The sequence below is a fragment of the Setaria viridis genome, chromosome 2, assembly GCF_005286985.2.
Source record: "Setaria viridis chromosome 2, Setaria_viridis_v4.0, whole genome shotgun sequence".
Classification (NCBI taxonomy): domain Eukaryota; kingdom Viridiplantae; phylum Streptophyta; class Magnoliopsida; order Poales; family Poaceae; genus Setaria; species Setaria viridis.
Genome location: NC_048264.2, coordinates 46,934,862 through 46,950,470, shown reverse-complemented (window position 1 = coordinate 46,950,470; position 15,609 = coordinate 46,934,862). Strand labels below are relative to the sequence as shown.

The following is a 15,609-nucleotide window of genomic DNA, read 5'->3' as shown; positions in this document are numbered from 1 at the left end:
TGCAGTGAACTGATCGATCAACTAAGTAGGATCAGTACACGGTTTATTCGCCAGTGTCAGTCCGGTTTGTGGCCTGCCAGCTCTCTTTAACGCTTTTTAAGCTAGTTGTGTATGGTTTTGTGTAGATCATGCCTGTCACTAGTCGGGTAACCACTTGGCTTTCTGCATCAATGCTTGGTTGGACCGATGGGGATCCACGTAGGCCCCTCGTGACAACAGAAGTTAGAAAAACCTTAATCTTGGCCAAGTTACTGTCAGGCCAACTTCAATATTGCTCACTCTCGTCCACTTCCAAGGCCTGCACTCCAAAGACTTTGACTAGCACATTATATAGTGCATGCAATTGTTTTTAGGGCATCGGACAGTATGGAAATTAAAATGGCTAGCTCTCAACCACTCGACACATGGATGCACTGAGCTAGAAAAAAAATCTCATGAAAGGAAAGCCCAGTTTTTTTTGTCTTCCAAGCAACCAAGGGAGAAAGGAACCCAACTGAAATCACTTTTACTGAAAAGAAGGCAAAGATTATACAGGCTATTATATCACCAATGATTTGTCCAGCATGCGTGCAACAGAATTGCTGCATGGAAGCAAAGCTAAAATAATACAGTTCATGCACAAGGTATGCATTTCTTTCTGAACGTGCTAAACCACTAAAAATCAAGGTAGATTAGTATATATGTAATGTAAGAATGCAGCTGAGTTGTTGTCGTTGGTGGTGACTTGAACTAGACCACGGTTAGTTTGCACGATTAGACGACCGATTAGGAAATTTGCAGTCCAACAACTGCAGAAAACTGAGTTTAGGGTAGTGCAGAGTCTCGGCAGGTCAGTGGTTAATTTCTCTGCTGGTTATACAATAATAGGCTTTGAGGTCGACATTGTCGGCCTGGATTGCTGTCACGCCGATTTAACTTGGATTTGTTGATCAATTCAACAACGAGTGAAGGCAGCACGTGCATTGATGGACCCTAGCTACGACAGATTAGTTCGACTGGATCTCCGTAATCTATGCAGATATCGGGCGATTAATAAAAAAACAAGTTCATTCTCTAGGTGATAAGCATCAGAGAAAACTTCATGGCAAAGTCCGTGGTCATCTGAAGTTGTTCCAGCGAGTCAGTTTGCATCCAATATATTTCTTGTCATGTGAGAACTTTACAGCTGGTGCTGTAAAAGTATACAGTGCTTTTTGGCTTGGCGTATTCTGCTTATTAAAAAGGAAATAAAGACGTCTCCCAGAGCTTTCCACTGGAGACTAAAGTCTAAAGAGATCAGCTCTTTCAACTTTCTGAAGATGTGTTTAAATTAACAGTTCAATTCTCTGAACCTTCTACACATAGACACATAATAGTGCATTGCTAAGTAGTACTACCTCTAATAATGTTCACTCTACCTTTTACTTTTGAGTGTGCTCAACTATTCATCAATTCTAAACTTACCACACTCACTCTTCCAAGTGTGTCAGTTTCTTAAGTTGAAGGCTTGTGCTGCAATAATTGCTCGTAGACTTTACAGTCGAGCAATGCTAATCTGTTCCTGTGCGTCTCTGTTAAACATCCTTTTAATTTGAGTGAATCCACAAGTTCGGATATGCGATACTGATGTGCTGTACTAGTTTATCCACAAGCGACAGGTGCTTTTTAGGTCGATAGATTTTACGTGCGGATGAAAACCACCTGCCACGCAAGTAAAATGTCACTGCCGTCTTAGTGTTGGTAGATCTGCTTCCTTTCACTTCACCGACTCCATCAGGGGACACTGGAAAAAGTTAACCGGCGGCATTGCAATAGTTCCGAGCTTTTTGATCGGTATGGACACTAGCTACCTACTTGTTCTTTTCATCTTTTTGGACGTGCACAACTGAATTCTCAACTGATGCACCGTAGCTGTCCCATGCACTGTGGAGATACCAAGAGGGGCACATCCATCAATTCCATGTATCTTTCCTTCATTCAGTCACGTTCATGCTCCCATGTTGTCATGTCAAGCTGCTTTCCAGGGCGAATTTGGCAGGGTCCTATCGAAAACGAAATCCAAATAATTGCCGAAAGGCCGAAATAATCCAGATTATATTCCAGAATGAAAAGGACCACAAAGTTTTCTTAGGTCGATTTCAATTTTCAGCTGAATCATAACATATATATGCTGATCAGGTAAATTATACAGGAGTATTCACGTTCCTTTCCTCAGGGGAATCGAGGTCATATGTTTTTACCTTTTGGGCACAACAAAATGTTAAAACGGGTCCAATTCGTATCACTCGGACCAACAATAACGTAATATCAGATCAGTTGGGCCTCCTGATCAGCTAGGCTATCTCTTCGGTTAGCCCAGGTTTATTAATGGGCCTTTATAATTCTTTCCGGTTCGGCCCACCTGCATCTCCTGGTCTTCCGTTGGGCCCATTTAGGCCCACCGGCACCAGCACAAACACTTAACAGCCCGTCTCCTCCTCCCTTCATTGTTCATTCCTCACCTCACCTGCGAAGGAAAAGGAGAGTCTGCGTCTGCGAGAGAGCCGACGACACGCGAAGGGTGAAGCGAGATTAGCGGCGGCGATGGCTCTCCCGGCGTCGAGCTCCGGCCTCTTCCGCTTCCTCTCGCCCCGCAGCCGCCCCCAGTCCACCGACATCGCCGCCGCCGCCACATGGGGCGTCTTCGCCGGCGCCGCCGGCCTCTACCTCGTCCAGGTCAGGATCGATCGGCCGCTCGTATCTCTTATCCGCCGCTCACTTGCAGCGTATTGGCCTCTGCTTGGGTATTATGCTAGGAGCCGTCACTTGATCCGTGATTTGTTTGCTGCATCGGTGTTAGGGTTTCGTTGTTTTGGATTGGATCTGTGATGTTTGGGTGGTAGTCGCTGTTGGTCTGGATCTGCGGAGGTTAGATCGGTCTTAAGGATCCGTGGCCTGAGGTCTGATCAACGATTGATCGGTGGCTTTATTGTTGTTGTGAGGGAATACCTTGATGCTTATCTTGTAGTCAAACTTGCTCTCCGGATCTAATGAACAAGGGAGTAGAAGGGGGATGAACAGCCAACGGGTTTGTGATGACCTTGGCTATAAATTTATTTATTGGAATTGCCATGTCCAATGTGTCTTAGGAATCAGGAATGTTGCAATAAATAAGCTCGGACAAACGTTGAAGTAGACATAAAGTTGATACTACATCATTATCATGTCAACATAATATTTGACCAGGATATAACAGATGCTAATTTAGTGAAAAAAACACAAATTTCAAGTTACCAGTTTACTACTTGGTGCAAATCTAACATAATTCTGGCTAATGGTATGTGCCACTTGAAATTTGTAGCACATACGGATATTGTGAAAAAAATGTTTAGTTAACATATGTGGTCATGTGGTAGCATCGTTTTTCTTTCACCTGATCCTTATCATTTTCACTGGTGCCTTGATTTGCACCTCTCTTTTTGGTTCTTTTTATAGCCAATTTATATCTTGTGCCTATGTGCTCCTGTATGAGGAGCTTCTGTAAGCATTGAGGGTCTATGAACGCCTATGCTATATTTGGGGCATTAAGAATGTGTTCTTAATGAAAGAAAACTTTTTCTGATCAGTTAATTTTAGGAGCATTTTTAATGTTTTGAGTTTGTGTCATTCAGATGAAGAATTCTCGCGATTTACCTCTGTATTATTGTACATGCTTTCCTGTCTTAAGTTCTGATAGTTGTGATACTGATATGAACTCAGATGCTAAACGTGTCCTAAATTGCCTAAAAGTGTTTCGGTAGGTCTCACCAGCTGACTACTCCTAATAATAGTTCATTGTCTTATGGTCCATAAATCATCTGAGTTGTAATGACAATAGCAACGAAGCTGAATTGTTGTGGTGTTTCCTTTGGTTTATGCCTTAAGCCGGTGTTTTCCTTCTTTTGGTGATGCAACTCTATTCCTCTCACCTGTCTGGACTCTGGAGACCTGCACCTTTACTGAAACTTGCGACTATTAATTTGGTGAGCACATACGATCTGTTATATAACTGTTATAGATCACTCTATTTGACTCACTAATAAGAGGAAATGTTATGTAACTTAAGCCAGTGCTTTCCTCCTTTTGGTGATCTAACTCTAATCCTCTCACTTGATTCGTTAATAAGAGGATGTGCTGTGTTTTGATCTCTTGTGTTTGGTTATAGGAGGTTCCTTCATTGATGTCTGTTTTTGTACCTGTTCATTGTGAACTGTACTATATTTATTGCCCTTTTCACTGAGTTTCTGAAACTTTTTTGGACTTCTTTTGCAGCCGTTTGACTGGATTAAGAAAACTTTCTTCGAGAAACCGGAACCAGAGGCATGAGTGTCCAGGCATATAAAAGGCTGCAACTTTGATACACCACTTTTGTCCGGGATGATTTCTGAGTGAAGAGAACTTGGATAACTCAGCAAATAATATGAGACCCCTCATGTTTTCCTCGTTTGATTTTGTTCAGATGTAGGCTTTCCTCTTGCATGTAATCCTCACGAGGGGAGTGATAATTTGACCTAATTTTTCATCACAGAGAAATTGCTTTGGTCCAACTGTGTTATATGTTCTTTGTGTTTCAAAAATATTGGTCCAAGGTGCATGCTGTCAAACTCGTATCCTCATTAGTGTAGTTTGTACGGGCACGGCGTCCGTGTAAATTGATCCACCAATATCTAGCTGATTGATATTGGATTATGATGTCATTTTCTCATCACTATCGTCCTAGGATCTTGTCACATAATGCAAGGATAGCAACTTATCTTGCTTTCCGTTTTCATGTCATTGTCGGCGTTCATTAACGTGTGTATCATTGGTGACTGGTGCAGCCACTGTGATGCGCTGTGCCTGGGTTTTATTCGTTTTGAAGGAATGTTGTTAAAACTGAGGGTGAGTTATTGTGGATTTGTACTTCGGTAAGTTAATGTGGATTTGTCTAGGGAGAAACACTTTAGTACCTTAGTGGTAGATTTTACCAACAAATTTTAATAGAAGATTTGCCTCCGTATGTAGGAATGCAAGCGGGTTTGTACATATCCCGCAGCGGAAATGGCACCTGGGGGCGCTCGATGCTGACGGTTGTGGATGCCGCCCTGCAGAAATTGACACTTGGGGGACGCTCTGTGCTTGACTGCTGAGGTTTGTTAATGTCGATTGGCCTGCCTGCGCTGGCCAAGAACAAGAAGACCCCTCCCGTTCGCGGCGGGCAGTTGACCCCGAGGAGAGCGCGGGCGCGCGAATCTCCAAGCGGCGGAACGTAAAAGGTGCCCGGTCCCCGAAACCCCACGCCTGCACTGCACTGCACTGCATGACCTCCGCTCCACCCTCACCGCCTTTCCTCGCCACCGTCACCGTCTCGCCGCTACGCTTCCTTCCACGAATATGCCTGCGGCTGCGGGTCTGCAGTCTGCAGCTGCCGTGGAAGCGCTCCACGTCTCCCTCTCCGCCTTAGATCGCCACTGCTAGCTCGATCCCTCGGCCTGGTCCAGTCAACATCAAAGCCCTTGGTGCACGGGGCAGGTTCCTTCGCTGTTGCGCCCGGCTCCCGCAAAAGCCTCGCCTCGCCTTTTCTTGTCCTGAAGCCACCCAAACCGCAAGGAAAGGGTGCTGGTGCTCCGATCCTCATCGTCTCCATCGCAGCTCCCTCCCAGAACCCATTATTCCATCGTACATCTCTCTTGTTCATCTCGACTTCTTGCTCTCGATCCGGAAGGATTATTGATCGATCGGCCGGCCGGAAAGCAATGTCCGTGTCGATGGGGACGAGGCTGCGGCCGCCGGCGTGGTGGTGCCGCGCGCTGCTGGCGCTGGCGATCGCGGCGGGCCTGATGGCGGTGGACCCGGCGGCGGCGCGCTTCGTCGTGGAGAAGAACAGCCTGCGGGTGACCTCCCCCGCCGCGCTCCGGGGCGTCTACGAGTGCGCCATCGGCAACTTCGGCATGCCGCAGTACGGGGGCACCATGCACGGCGTCGTCGTCTACCCCAAGGCCAACGGCAAGGCCTGCAAGCCCTTCGCAGACTTCGGCCTCTCCTTCAAGCCCAAGCCCGGCGGCCTACCCGTCTTCCTGCTCGTCGATCGCGGAGGTCAGGCTCCTTCCATCCGTTCTTTGAGCCTTACCTTTTGAGGAAATGATTTTTCCGATTCACACTTTCGATCGAAATGTTCGGTGATTTCTTTTTTGGTTTATTGCGTGTGCTTTCTCATTTCACTTGACCTCGAGGTTAACTAGCAACTAAATTACCACATACTCCTCGAGTAGTACAGGATGAATAATTTAAGGCACTAAACTGCACGTGCTAATTAATTCTGTGTGCTTTGGAACCTGGAAGTCTTTGTACTTCCTACATTACTGTCGATTCGGTCTGAACTCATGTTCGTGGGGGGCACACAGCTTTGTCACAGCATTAAAAAGACCTTTGTCAGACAATGGGTTTTGAATACTTTTCACACTCTATAGTTGTGGAAATGCATGGGTTTCGAATCCATCCATTCATGTGTCGACTGGTACAAGTTGCATATTTACAATGGAATCCATTCACTAAGCTTGTTCATAGTATGCCTTGAGTGAGTCAGGAGATCTAATTTGAGGCTTTACTTGTCCCAATTGTTTAGTTCTATGCCACGCACCTTTGGCTGTATCTCCACAAGATTGTTCCCTTTTCTTCTTGCAATAAGAATAGATCGAGCTGTGGTGTCAAAATTCACAATTGATGGTGTTGTATCTTTTTTGAGAATATGTAGGAGAGCTGCGTATCTTTATATTATTCATTTGGGCGCACGCACACGGTTCAACAACTCACTCGGCAACTATACAGAAAATGATTCAACCTAAGTGACTATCGTGCACTAGATAACTATCTGATCGCTAGTACTCCTACTGCCGCTGCCGCTGGCCACCCCAGACCAGTCATGTGCTTGGCACCGGCATTGATCCATAGCTGGCCTTCTTCTAGAATAGAGCTCCATAGCCGCGCAGCAGAGGCAGCCGTGCACCTGTCAAAAACTCTGTCATTCCTTTCTTTCCAGATCCTCCAGGAGATTAGCATGAACGTGGAGTCAAGGCCTTTCTGCTTCAAGCTGTTCATTCCGGTTCGCTTCTTCAGCCACCAATCAATTGTCTTTTCCTCTGTACTGGGTTGATGATTTGGGATGTTGAGCATAGAGCTAGCAGCATGCCACACCTGCTGTGTGTATGAACACCTACAGAAGATGTGGTCTGCTGTTTCTATCTCCTGATCGCAAAGAGCACAAGCTGTGAGATCTTGCAGGCCATGCCTATGTCGCCTATCAGCTGTCCAGAGACGTTGTCGAACTGCCAACCACATGAAGAACTTGACCTTCAGAGGTGCCCAGGCTTTCCAAATTGGCCGGGCTGCAGCAAACCGGGTGGCTCCTTCAAAGAACATACGGTCTGGATCCCCATTGAGAAGCACTCGGGTAGACGCAGTGGACACCAAGGAGGCGATCCAGTCGCGCCAGCGGGAGCCAAAGCCCATGGCCTGCAACACAACACCTGTAGGAGGAACGGCTATTCGACTGTATCGAATGTTTTTGAGATGTCGAGCTTTAATAGCAGAGACAGGTTTCTTCTTTCGATGCAACGACTTGGCCGCTTGCTCCGCAAACTTGAATTGAAGTTGTCGTGTATGGACCTTTGCTTGATGAAGGCACTTTGGTTGAAATCGATCAAACAATCCAACTCCGGAGCTAGCCTGTTAGCCAGCAGCTTGGCCACCAGTTTGGCGAAACTGTGGATGAGGCTGATCGGCCTGTAGTCGCCTGGTTGCTTGGGCTCGATGGTGTTGTATCCATTTCCTTGTTTACCTCTAAGACTTATTGAAATGTTATTTTAGACCTTTTTCAAAATCGAAATTGTAGATAGATGCAGGCAGATGTAAGGTCATTGTGTAGTATAGAATATAGACACACGTGACCAGATTGAGTAGAACCCTTCACATACAGTCGTTCACTTTGCGGCTTTTAAAAAAAAGGGCCTAGACTCCACTTTGTGGCTTTCAAAACCTACCACTGAAAGATCATCTTTTGTCTCATGGTAGCCTGCTCCAGTCCCCTTACGAAACTTTCGTTATTGGGTTAGCCATACACCTGTAAATTAGATTGCAGCTTTCTTATATATTAACTGTTTGCTATTCATCCTTTTTGAAGGAATAACAATACCGGTATAGTGATGTGCTATGAAAATAATATAATCGTTACATTTGGATTTTATTTTGTAGATAACTAATCCACTTGTAAATTACTCGTAATTTTTTAATATTTTGTGATGTACAGACTGCTACTTTACAACCAAGGGATGGAATGCACAAAATTCTGGAGCTGCAGCAGTTCTTGTTGCAGATGACAAAGTAGAGCCTTTGATCACAATGGACTCTCCAGAATCTAGTGGTACAGAGCACATGGAGAACATCACTATTCCTTCAGCACTTGTGACAAAGAGATTTGGTGATGACCTCAGGAAAGCTCTGCAAAATGGAGATATGGTTAATGTCCTTCTGGACTGGAGGGAATCCCTGCCCCATCCTGATGAGCGTGTGGAGTATGAACTCTGGACAAACAGCAATGATGAATGCGGTGCTAAATGTGACATGCAAATGAACTTCGTGAGGAGCTTCAGAGGAATAGCACAAGCCCTTGAGAAAAGGGGCTACACCCAGTTCACTCCTCACTATATTACATGGTATTGTCCAGAAGCTTTTGTCCTGAGCAAACAGTGCAAATCGCAATGTATCAATCATGGGAGATACTGCGCACCAGATCCAGAGCAGGATTTCAGCATTGGATATGACGGCAAAGATGTTGTGCTTCAGAACCTGATTCAAATTTGTGTGTTCAAAGTTGCCAATGAAAGTCGCAAGCCCTGGATGTGGTGGGATTATGTGCACGACTTTGCTGTTAGGTGCCCAATGAAGGAGAAGAAATACACACGTGAATGTGCTAACGGTGTTATCAAATCACTTGGTGGGTCTTGCTAACTTTGTCCATGAGATTTCATTTGCTGTTATATTGGTGGTTGTTTAACTAAAAGAAAAATGAATATATCTTTCTTGGACTATTATCAATCTGCCGTTTTACAGGATTGGAAATTGAGAAAATCAACAAGTGCATTGGAGATCCTGAAGCCGATAAAGAAAATTCAGTCCTTAAAGCAGAACAGGATGCTCAAGTAAGATAAACCATAATACTTCATTATGTAGGATATACATCTAGATATTTTTCATTAGTTTTATAGCTGGCTAATCTTTATGCTTCTATCCTTAAGATTGGTCATGGTTCTCGTGGCGATGTCACTATACTGCCTACTCTTGTCGTCAATAGCAGACAATACAGAGGTATGGCTAGTATCATCATGTACATTTTTTCTTATATAGCCAATGCTCTTTTTATGTAGCTCATTTTTAACCTTAACTTTAGGTAAACTGGAAAAAAGTTCTGTGCTAAAAGCAGTATGCTCGGGATTTGAGGAGACAACTGAACCTGATATCTGCTTGCGCGAAGGTTTGTTAAATTTTACCATTTCGTTGAGAACTGTCCCTGAAATCCTGGACTTCCTATAACTCTGCATTCCTTCTTTGTGGGGTGTTTTTTTTTTTTTTGTAGATATTGAGACAAATGAATGTTTGGAGCACAATGGAGGTTGCTGGTTAGACAAGGCTACCAATGTTTCTGCGTGCAAGGTACAATTTTAATAGGGAAAAATGCTACTCGTTTAACTTATTCATCATTGTTCATGCCTAGGTAAAAATTTCTAATTTACTGAGTTTCATAATTCTAGGATACGTTCCGCGGTCGTGTTTGTGAATGCCCTAGTGTCAATGGCGTAAAGTTTGTTGGTGATGGGTACACACACTGTGAAGGTATACTCTCAAGTTTTGTTTCTCGAAGTTTTTTTTTACACCATCTGTTTCGTAAGGTCTATGTTCCGATCTACCTTTTTTTTTCCAATGCTAATGGACTTGCCTTTGGCAGCTTCTGGCCTCGGTAGGTGCCAAATCAACAATGGGGGCTGCTGGAAGGAGACTAGGAATGGGAAGACTGTCTCAGCCTGCTCAGTAAGACAACCTCTTTCAGAGATGATCTAGTTTTCAGTTTTGCTTGTGGCTGCTGTTTGAAACACGAAACTAATTCCGGAACTGTACAGAATGAAGAAGCTAAAGGCTGCAAATGCCCAACAGGTTTCAAGGGTGATGGAGAGAACAGTTGCGAAGGTACTACTCTTAGAAAGGAAAAATAAAAAGAGTTGCCTGGCAACCCTGTGCATGTTGACATAATATGTTCATTTGTATCTATAGCTTGGCATAATTTATATTGCAAGACTAGTGCGTTTCCTTTTTTTAAAAAAAAGAATAATATCTTGAAACTCACTAGACTGGTAGGTGGGCAGTGTGCTCGTGCTTATGACCATTGCTATAGAAATTCCTCCATCAAAGCACTATATATCAAACACAATGATGGCTCCAAGTTTGCAACAACTCGAGCTTCTTGACTCTATGTGGAATATCTTTATTTCCGCTTGCATTTGCAGATGTCGACGAATGCAAAGAGAACCTTTACTGCAAGTGCAAAAATTGCGCCTGTGAGAATATATGGGGAAGCTACGAGTGCAGCTGTGGCGGCAGCAATATGCTGTACATCAGAGAACATGATACGTGTATCAGTGAGTCGTCTATCCTGAAACCTTTTAAGAGCTTATGGTCCAGTAATCTGAGCATCTGTAGCCTGGATCTCGATACCCTCAAAATGGATAGCCAATCTATTTCCAACATTAGTAATGTGATGCTACTTTTGCCCTTAATACTGCAGGCAAACATTCTACCTCGACAATTGGCTGGGGCTTCCTATGGGTTATTTTCTTTGGCCTGGCCTTGGCTGGAGCAGGAGCATATGCCGTGTACAAATATAGGCTACGGGTAAAACATCTCCCGTCTTTCAGTTCACTGTACCCCTGCAGGCTGCAGTCTTTCAATTCAACGTATATATAGCTGACTCGTAACTTTCCTGTGATGCCACTTCAGAGCTACATGGATTCAGAGATTCGCGCGATCATGGCTCAGTACATGCCCCTGGAGAGCCATGAAATGCCGAGTCAACAGCGCCCGGTCGAGCACGCAGACATCTGAAACAGCAAACCTTAAAATGAAGCAAGCGTAAGAGCTAGGAAATCGCGTCGGTGGCAGTCGCAGAGAAGTCGGCTCGGAGCTGCCCTTTGTGTGCAGAATATTGATCCTCCATACAGCCTACGATTGGTTCTGAAGGACAGAGTATCGATGGATAGACTGTTTTACTCCCCCTTTATTTATTTTTTCTTTTCAGAAGATTACAGGGCAGATTAGGTTGTGTCACTGCAGTTTAGAATTCATTGGTAGTCATCTCTCGATTTTATGGTCGTGTTCTGCATTCCACAGTAAATGTTGCCATTCTGTAAATACTGTCGTTCAGACTTGGGACATAATATAGTAGTGTTTTGATTGCCTGAATAAAAAGGCCCGGATCTGTTTCCAAAAGGTTGTCAAGGTTGTCGATGTTCAGTAAATGTTGAGCCTACTACTACTACTGTTTCCAAAAGGTATCTGCTGCAGCCTTAATCTGTGCAGCTCCATTTTGTCAATTGCTGAGGGTGATCTGCGACCGTGGCAGGGTAGACAGGCTGGCCAATGTGACAAGTGCCATGATGCGTGCTGTTTGATGATAGCTTGTGATTGGAAGAGCGCCCTTCTGCACTCGATCAGAGAGGTTAAGTGATGATGCGTGGTGGACCATGACCAGACCGGAGGCAGTGGATGAATCGATCAGTGCAAGCAAGCAAGCAATTTGGAGAGTCGCAGGACGAGGCCGCACCTGGGTGGGGGATTCGCTTTGCCTGCTGATGGGCGGTGGGGATCGCGTGTTCCCTGCCGGGGAGGGTGAGGAGCTGTTTGCGGATGGATCATGGCGATTGGCAGAGCCAGAGCTGGGCCCAACCAACCCCCACTGGCTGGCTACTGTGGGCCTCCGTTCGTGATATTCCCTCAGATTAGGCCCACATATAAATGTAGCAGGTAAAGATAGGGCGGCGTGCATTTCCCCTTGTCCACCACACACAGACACGGTCGGGTCGAGGAGCACGCATGAAGCACTCACTGGTGGTGACTGGTCGGTGTTGGGTCCGTCCTATCAACAAATAGTTCCCGACCCAAAAAAAAACAACAACAAAAAGAGCATAGCAGTTGTAGCAACGGTGCCGAACTACACTGGCCCTTGCCTGATTGATTGGCTCATCTGTTCTCGAGAAAAAGAAAAGATTGATTGGCTCATCCATGCCCGGACATGGCAATCGGCAAAGGCCGTCCGAAAAAGCGGTCGTCGTTGTCACTGCCGAAACCCGCCTTGGCACGCCGCATGCCGGACAGCTCGATCGAGCCGCCTGTGCTCTCCTGGGTTTGTTTGTTTGTTTGGGATCCCAGCTGGTGACCAGCTCCTCCTTTTCTCACTGTTTTACTGTGGCACGGCCGCGCACGGGACGCCCGGGGCGATTTGACTGCGGTCTACGTCGAGTCTGTGGTACACGTACTCTGGACATGACTACTGGTCCTACATACGGACATGTCCAATCGGTTTGACCATGATCCGCTAGCTGGAAATGAATGGTCATTGGCCCATTGCCCTAGCAGCCTACCTTTTTCTTTGGCGGGCAAAGATATCTCTTCGGTTAGTTCTTCAACACCGTCGTCACACCACGCGCGACACGGTGTATCTTGCCCGTGTTACGGGGGTACTTTTCAGATTTCACGCGATAATCTCGATCCCACCACACCAGAAAAAGTTAGTCGGATTAGATTCCCAAGCATCTATCGCCGTCGCAAATCCACGCCCCGATGTAGATTTACCAACAACCGCCTCTGCTTAGCTACCACTACTACTAGCACTTCCCGTGTAACGCAGTTCGTCGTTGCCAAGCATGTAACCATATCTTAAGCTCTCTTTTTTCTGGGTACTTTTGCCTTGCTTTCTACTGTTTCCCAAATGGACGGTAACACTCTTTTCTGTAGTTGCCTTTGCTTCTCGCAAGCTAGTTGAACTACCAAGATGGTCCGCGCAAATAGCACGGGTAGCTAGTTTTTTATGCTAATATCTGGATACTTTATTTCAAAATAAATAGACATAAATAATTGCATTTAATCGTGTCATGATAATAGACCAATATATTATCATATATTTTATTGTCATATTTTGTGGCATATCTTTTTTAACATGAATTAAAGAGAAAAGGTAATACCTTATATATAAACATATTTTTTGGTATTTACTTAAGCAACATAAAAATTTATACATTTTTCCACGAATATATTTTTTAAATTTGTTATTTGTGATGTCTTTTTTTTGTTTGTAAGTTTTTGCTGCGATTACAAAAAATCCTTATATTTTAGTAGAAGGTTCAATGTATATTGCACGAGTAATAATTAGAATTTAATTTTGAGTTTGACTTTTTAGTTGTTATTATATCCAAATCTCCTTTCTTTTCTTTGTTATCCAATCACCGGTTGCTACAGCCCCATGCATGCATGATCCCATTTGTTGCACCTTTTTTGCTATTATAAATTTTGCCCTTGGGTTCGTAAATACATTGTTGTGGCTACCAAGCTATGTCCTTAATCGTTGTGCTCATCACCTCTCTCTCTTGCTTGTGCCCTGAAGGCATCACCTCCTCTCTTGCTTGGGCCCTGAAGTACGTTGTGGTCACCAAAGACACATCCTTGATTGTAAATGTTGTTCCCTCTCGTTAGACATTACATGCAACATGCTATGGCGCGCTTCACTATTTAATACGGCTATATTGGAATTGTCGCCTTGTGGCTAGTGTCAAGTTGTTCCACCAGATCGTCCACTATTCTAATGGATCCAACAACTATTCTATCAAATCGACACCGTCTCTGTCTCCTGCTAGTGCCCTGTCGCGCAATCGCAGGCAACAACTACGGTGAATCGTTGAGTTTTGGGCCGAGGACAGACAGGTTGGTTGTATATTTTCTTTCTCATTAGTCTAGTTATGGGTGTTAGCCTAGCCTTACTCATTAGTGGCTGAAAAGGTCGGCAGCAAACAACAGTATACTATTGCATACATTGTTCGTCCTCTCTTGCTCTCTCGTGGCACATGAAAAATTTTAACCTATCATAGGATGATTGTTGTGCTAGTAAAGGTGATCCTTTCTCTCGATGTGGATGTGTGTCAATGGAGCTGGCTGCAATGATGATGGCTTTTTATCACTACTATAGAACAGGTCATCACTGGCGGTTTGAACCAAACCGGTGGTGATACGTTTTCACCGTCGGTTCGTGAGTAGCTAGGCGTAGTGAAGGTTGAAACCGGTGGTGAAAATGTACATTATCGCCAGTTTCATCCACGAACCCACGATGAAAATTGGAATCAGTTTTCACTGCCAGTTTGTGGTATAACCCGTCTATGAACCATAGCCCTTCTATATCTCATCCACATCTATCCTCTTCTCTCCGTTAGCCTCCCCCTTCTCCCTTCTATCTCCTCCTGCGCACCTCTCCCTCCCGACCTCCGATCCCCTCCGCCTGCATCTCCCTTCCCACCTCTTTCTCACCACCTCCCCTCCCTCCTCCGCTTGCCCCTCACTGGTATTGAGGAGCAGCGGCAGCGCACAAGGAGCAGGAAGTGACGATGGGCATGGGTGGTGGCAATGGCGGTGGTGGGTGCGGGCATGGGATGCATCAATGACAACACGCGCAGGCCACGATGGTGGGCATAGGCGCGGGGTGCAGCAGAGGTGACGTGGAGTTCATCTCCCCCACGGTACGATGCCTCCCTTAAGCTACTGCATTAGGTGGCTGGCTCCGGCAGCGTGGCAACCGAGAGAGCTTTGGCAGTGCCTTTTTAATTTTTTTGAATAGGCTTCACCATCAGTTCAAGGTTCGGCAGTGATGGGGACACTATCGCTGCTGATCTAAATCCAACGCGAGCCAGGTGGTGGTGTTGGTTTTAGGGCTAACAGTGATAGGCCAGTCTAAGTAGTGGATGGAAATGCGTGAGGCTAGCACCGTGGCCTCATCATCATGCAAACTGACAGGTCCATAGACCTGAGGTCCCCAATGGGCTCGCTTTCCCACAACGCCTGGCCCAACAAGAGGCGCAACGATACTGCACGCCTGGGCTAACCCAAATATGCAATGCCAGGCCGAGACCATGATCCAGCCACCAACCGGCGCCTCCGACTAGGAGGCCTGGTCGGTGCCCCGACCAGAAGGCTTGGTTCGGGCCGGGACCACAGTCCGACTCCCCCGAGTTCCCCTGACCGGGGCTATGCCGGACCGACGCACTCCGCTCCTCCCCGACCAATATGGTCGGGACCGACCGGGACAACCGATCGGGGATGCCCGCTCGGTGTGGGCCCGGGGAGTAGGTGGAGCAGATAAGGGAAAACACTCAGGTCAACCACCGTACAGAGGACCGTACCTTGCCACGCCCCGCGCACACACCGCACAATGTTGTCGTACGATGTCAGGCGGACACTATGCTACCTGCCCATCACAACGGAGCATGAACAAGGATGGAGGGCGATGGCCATACCGTACCCGGCGACGTGGGCAATGACAAGACT

The 15,609-nt window shown here is 45.8% G+C and overlaps 1 protein-coding gene across 1 annotated transcript; it reads left to right on the top strand.

Moving 5' to 3' along the window:
* Positions 1-4,324: 4,324 nt before the first annotated feature.
* On the top strand, positions 4,325-11,511 carry LOC117845555 (vacuolar-sorting receptor 1). The gene is made up of 12 exons (XM_034726616.2): positions 4,325-6,072; positions 8,282-8,968; positions 9,085-9,173; positions 9,270-9,339; positions 9,422-9,505; positions 9,608-9,684; positions 9,783-9,864; positions 9,977-10,059; positions 10,149-10,215; positions 10,533-10,664; positions 10,811-10,917; positions 11,023-11,511. Exons 1-12 carry the CDS (start codon positions 5,733-5,735, stop codon positions 11,125-11,127), a joined length of 1,923 nt encoding a protein of 640 aa, XP_034582507.1. The 5' UTR covers positions 4,325-5,732; the 3' UTR covers positions 11,128-11,511.
* The last annotated feature ends 4,098 nt before the right edge of the window (positions 11,512-15,609 follow it).

Coding starts and splice junctions, on each gene's coding strand:
- LOC117845555 (XM_034726616.2), top strand. CDS start 5,733: ATGTCCGTGTCGATGGGGACGAGGCTGCGGCCGCCGGCGTGGTGGTGC. Junction 6,073..8,281: donor CCTGCTCGTCGATCGCGGAG/GTCAGGCTCCTT, acceptor TGTGATGTACAG/ACTGCTACTTTACAACCAAG. Junction 9,340..9,421: donor CAATAGCAGACAATACAGAG/GTATGGCTAGTA, acceptor CCTTAACTTTAG/GTAAACTGGAAAAAAGTTCT.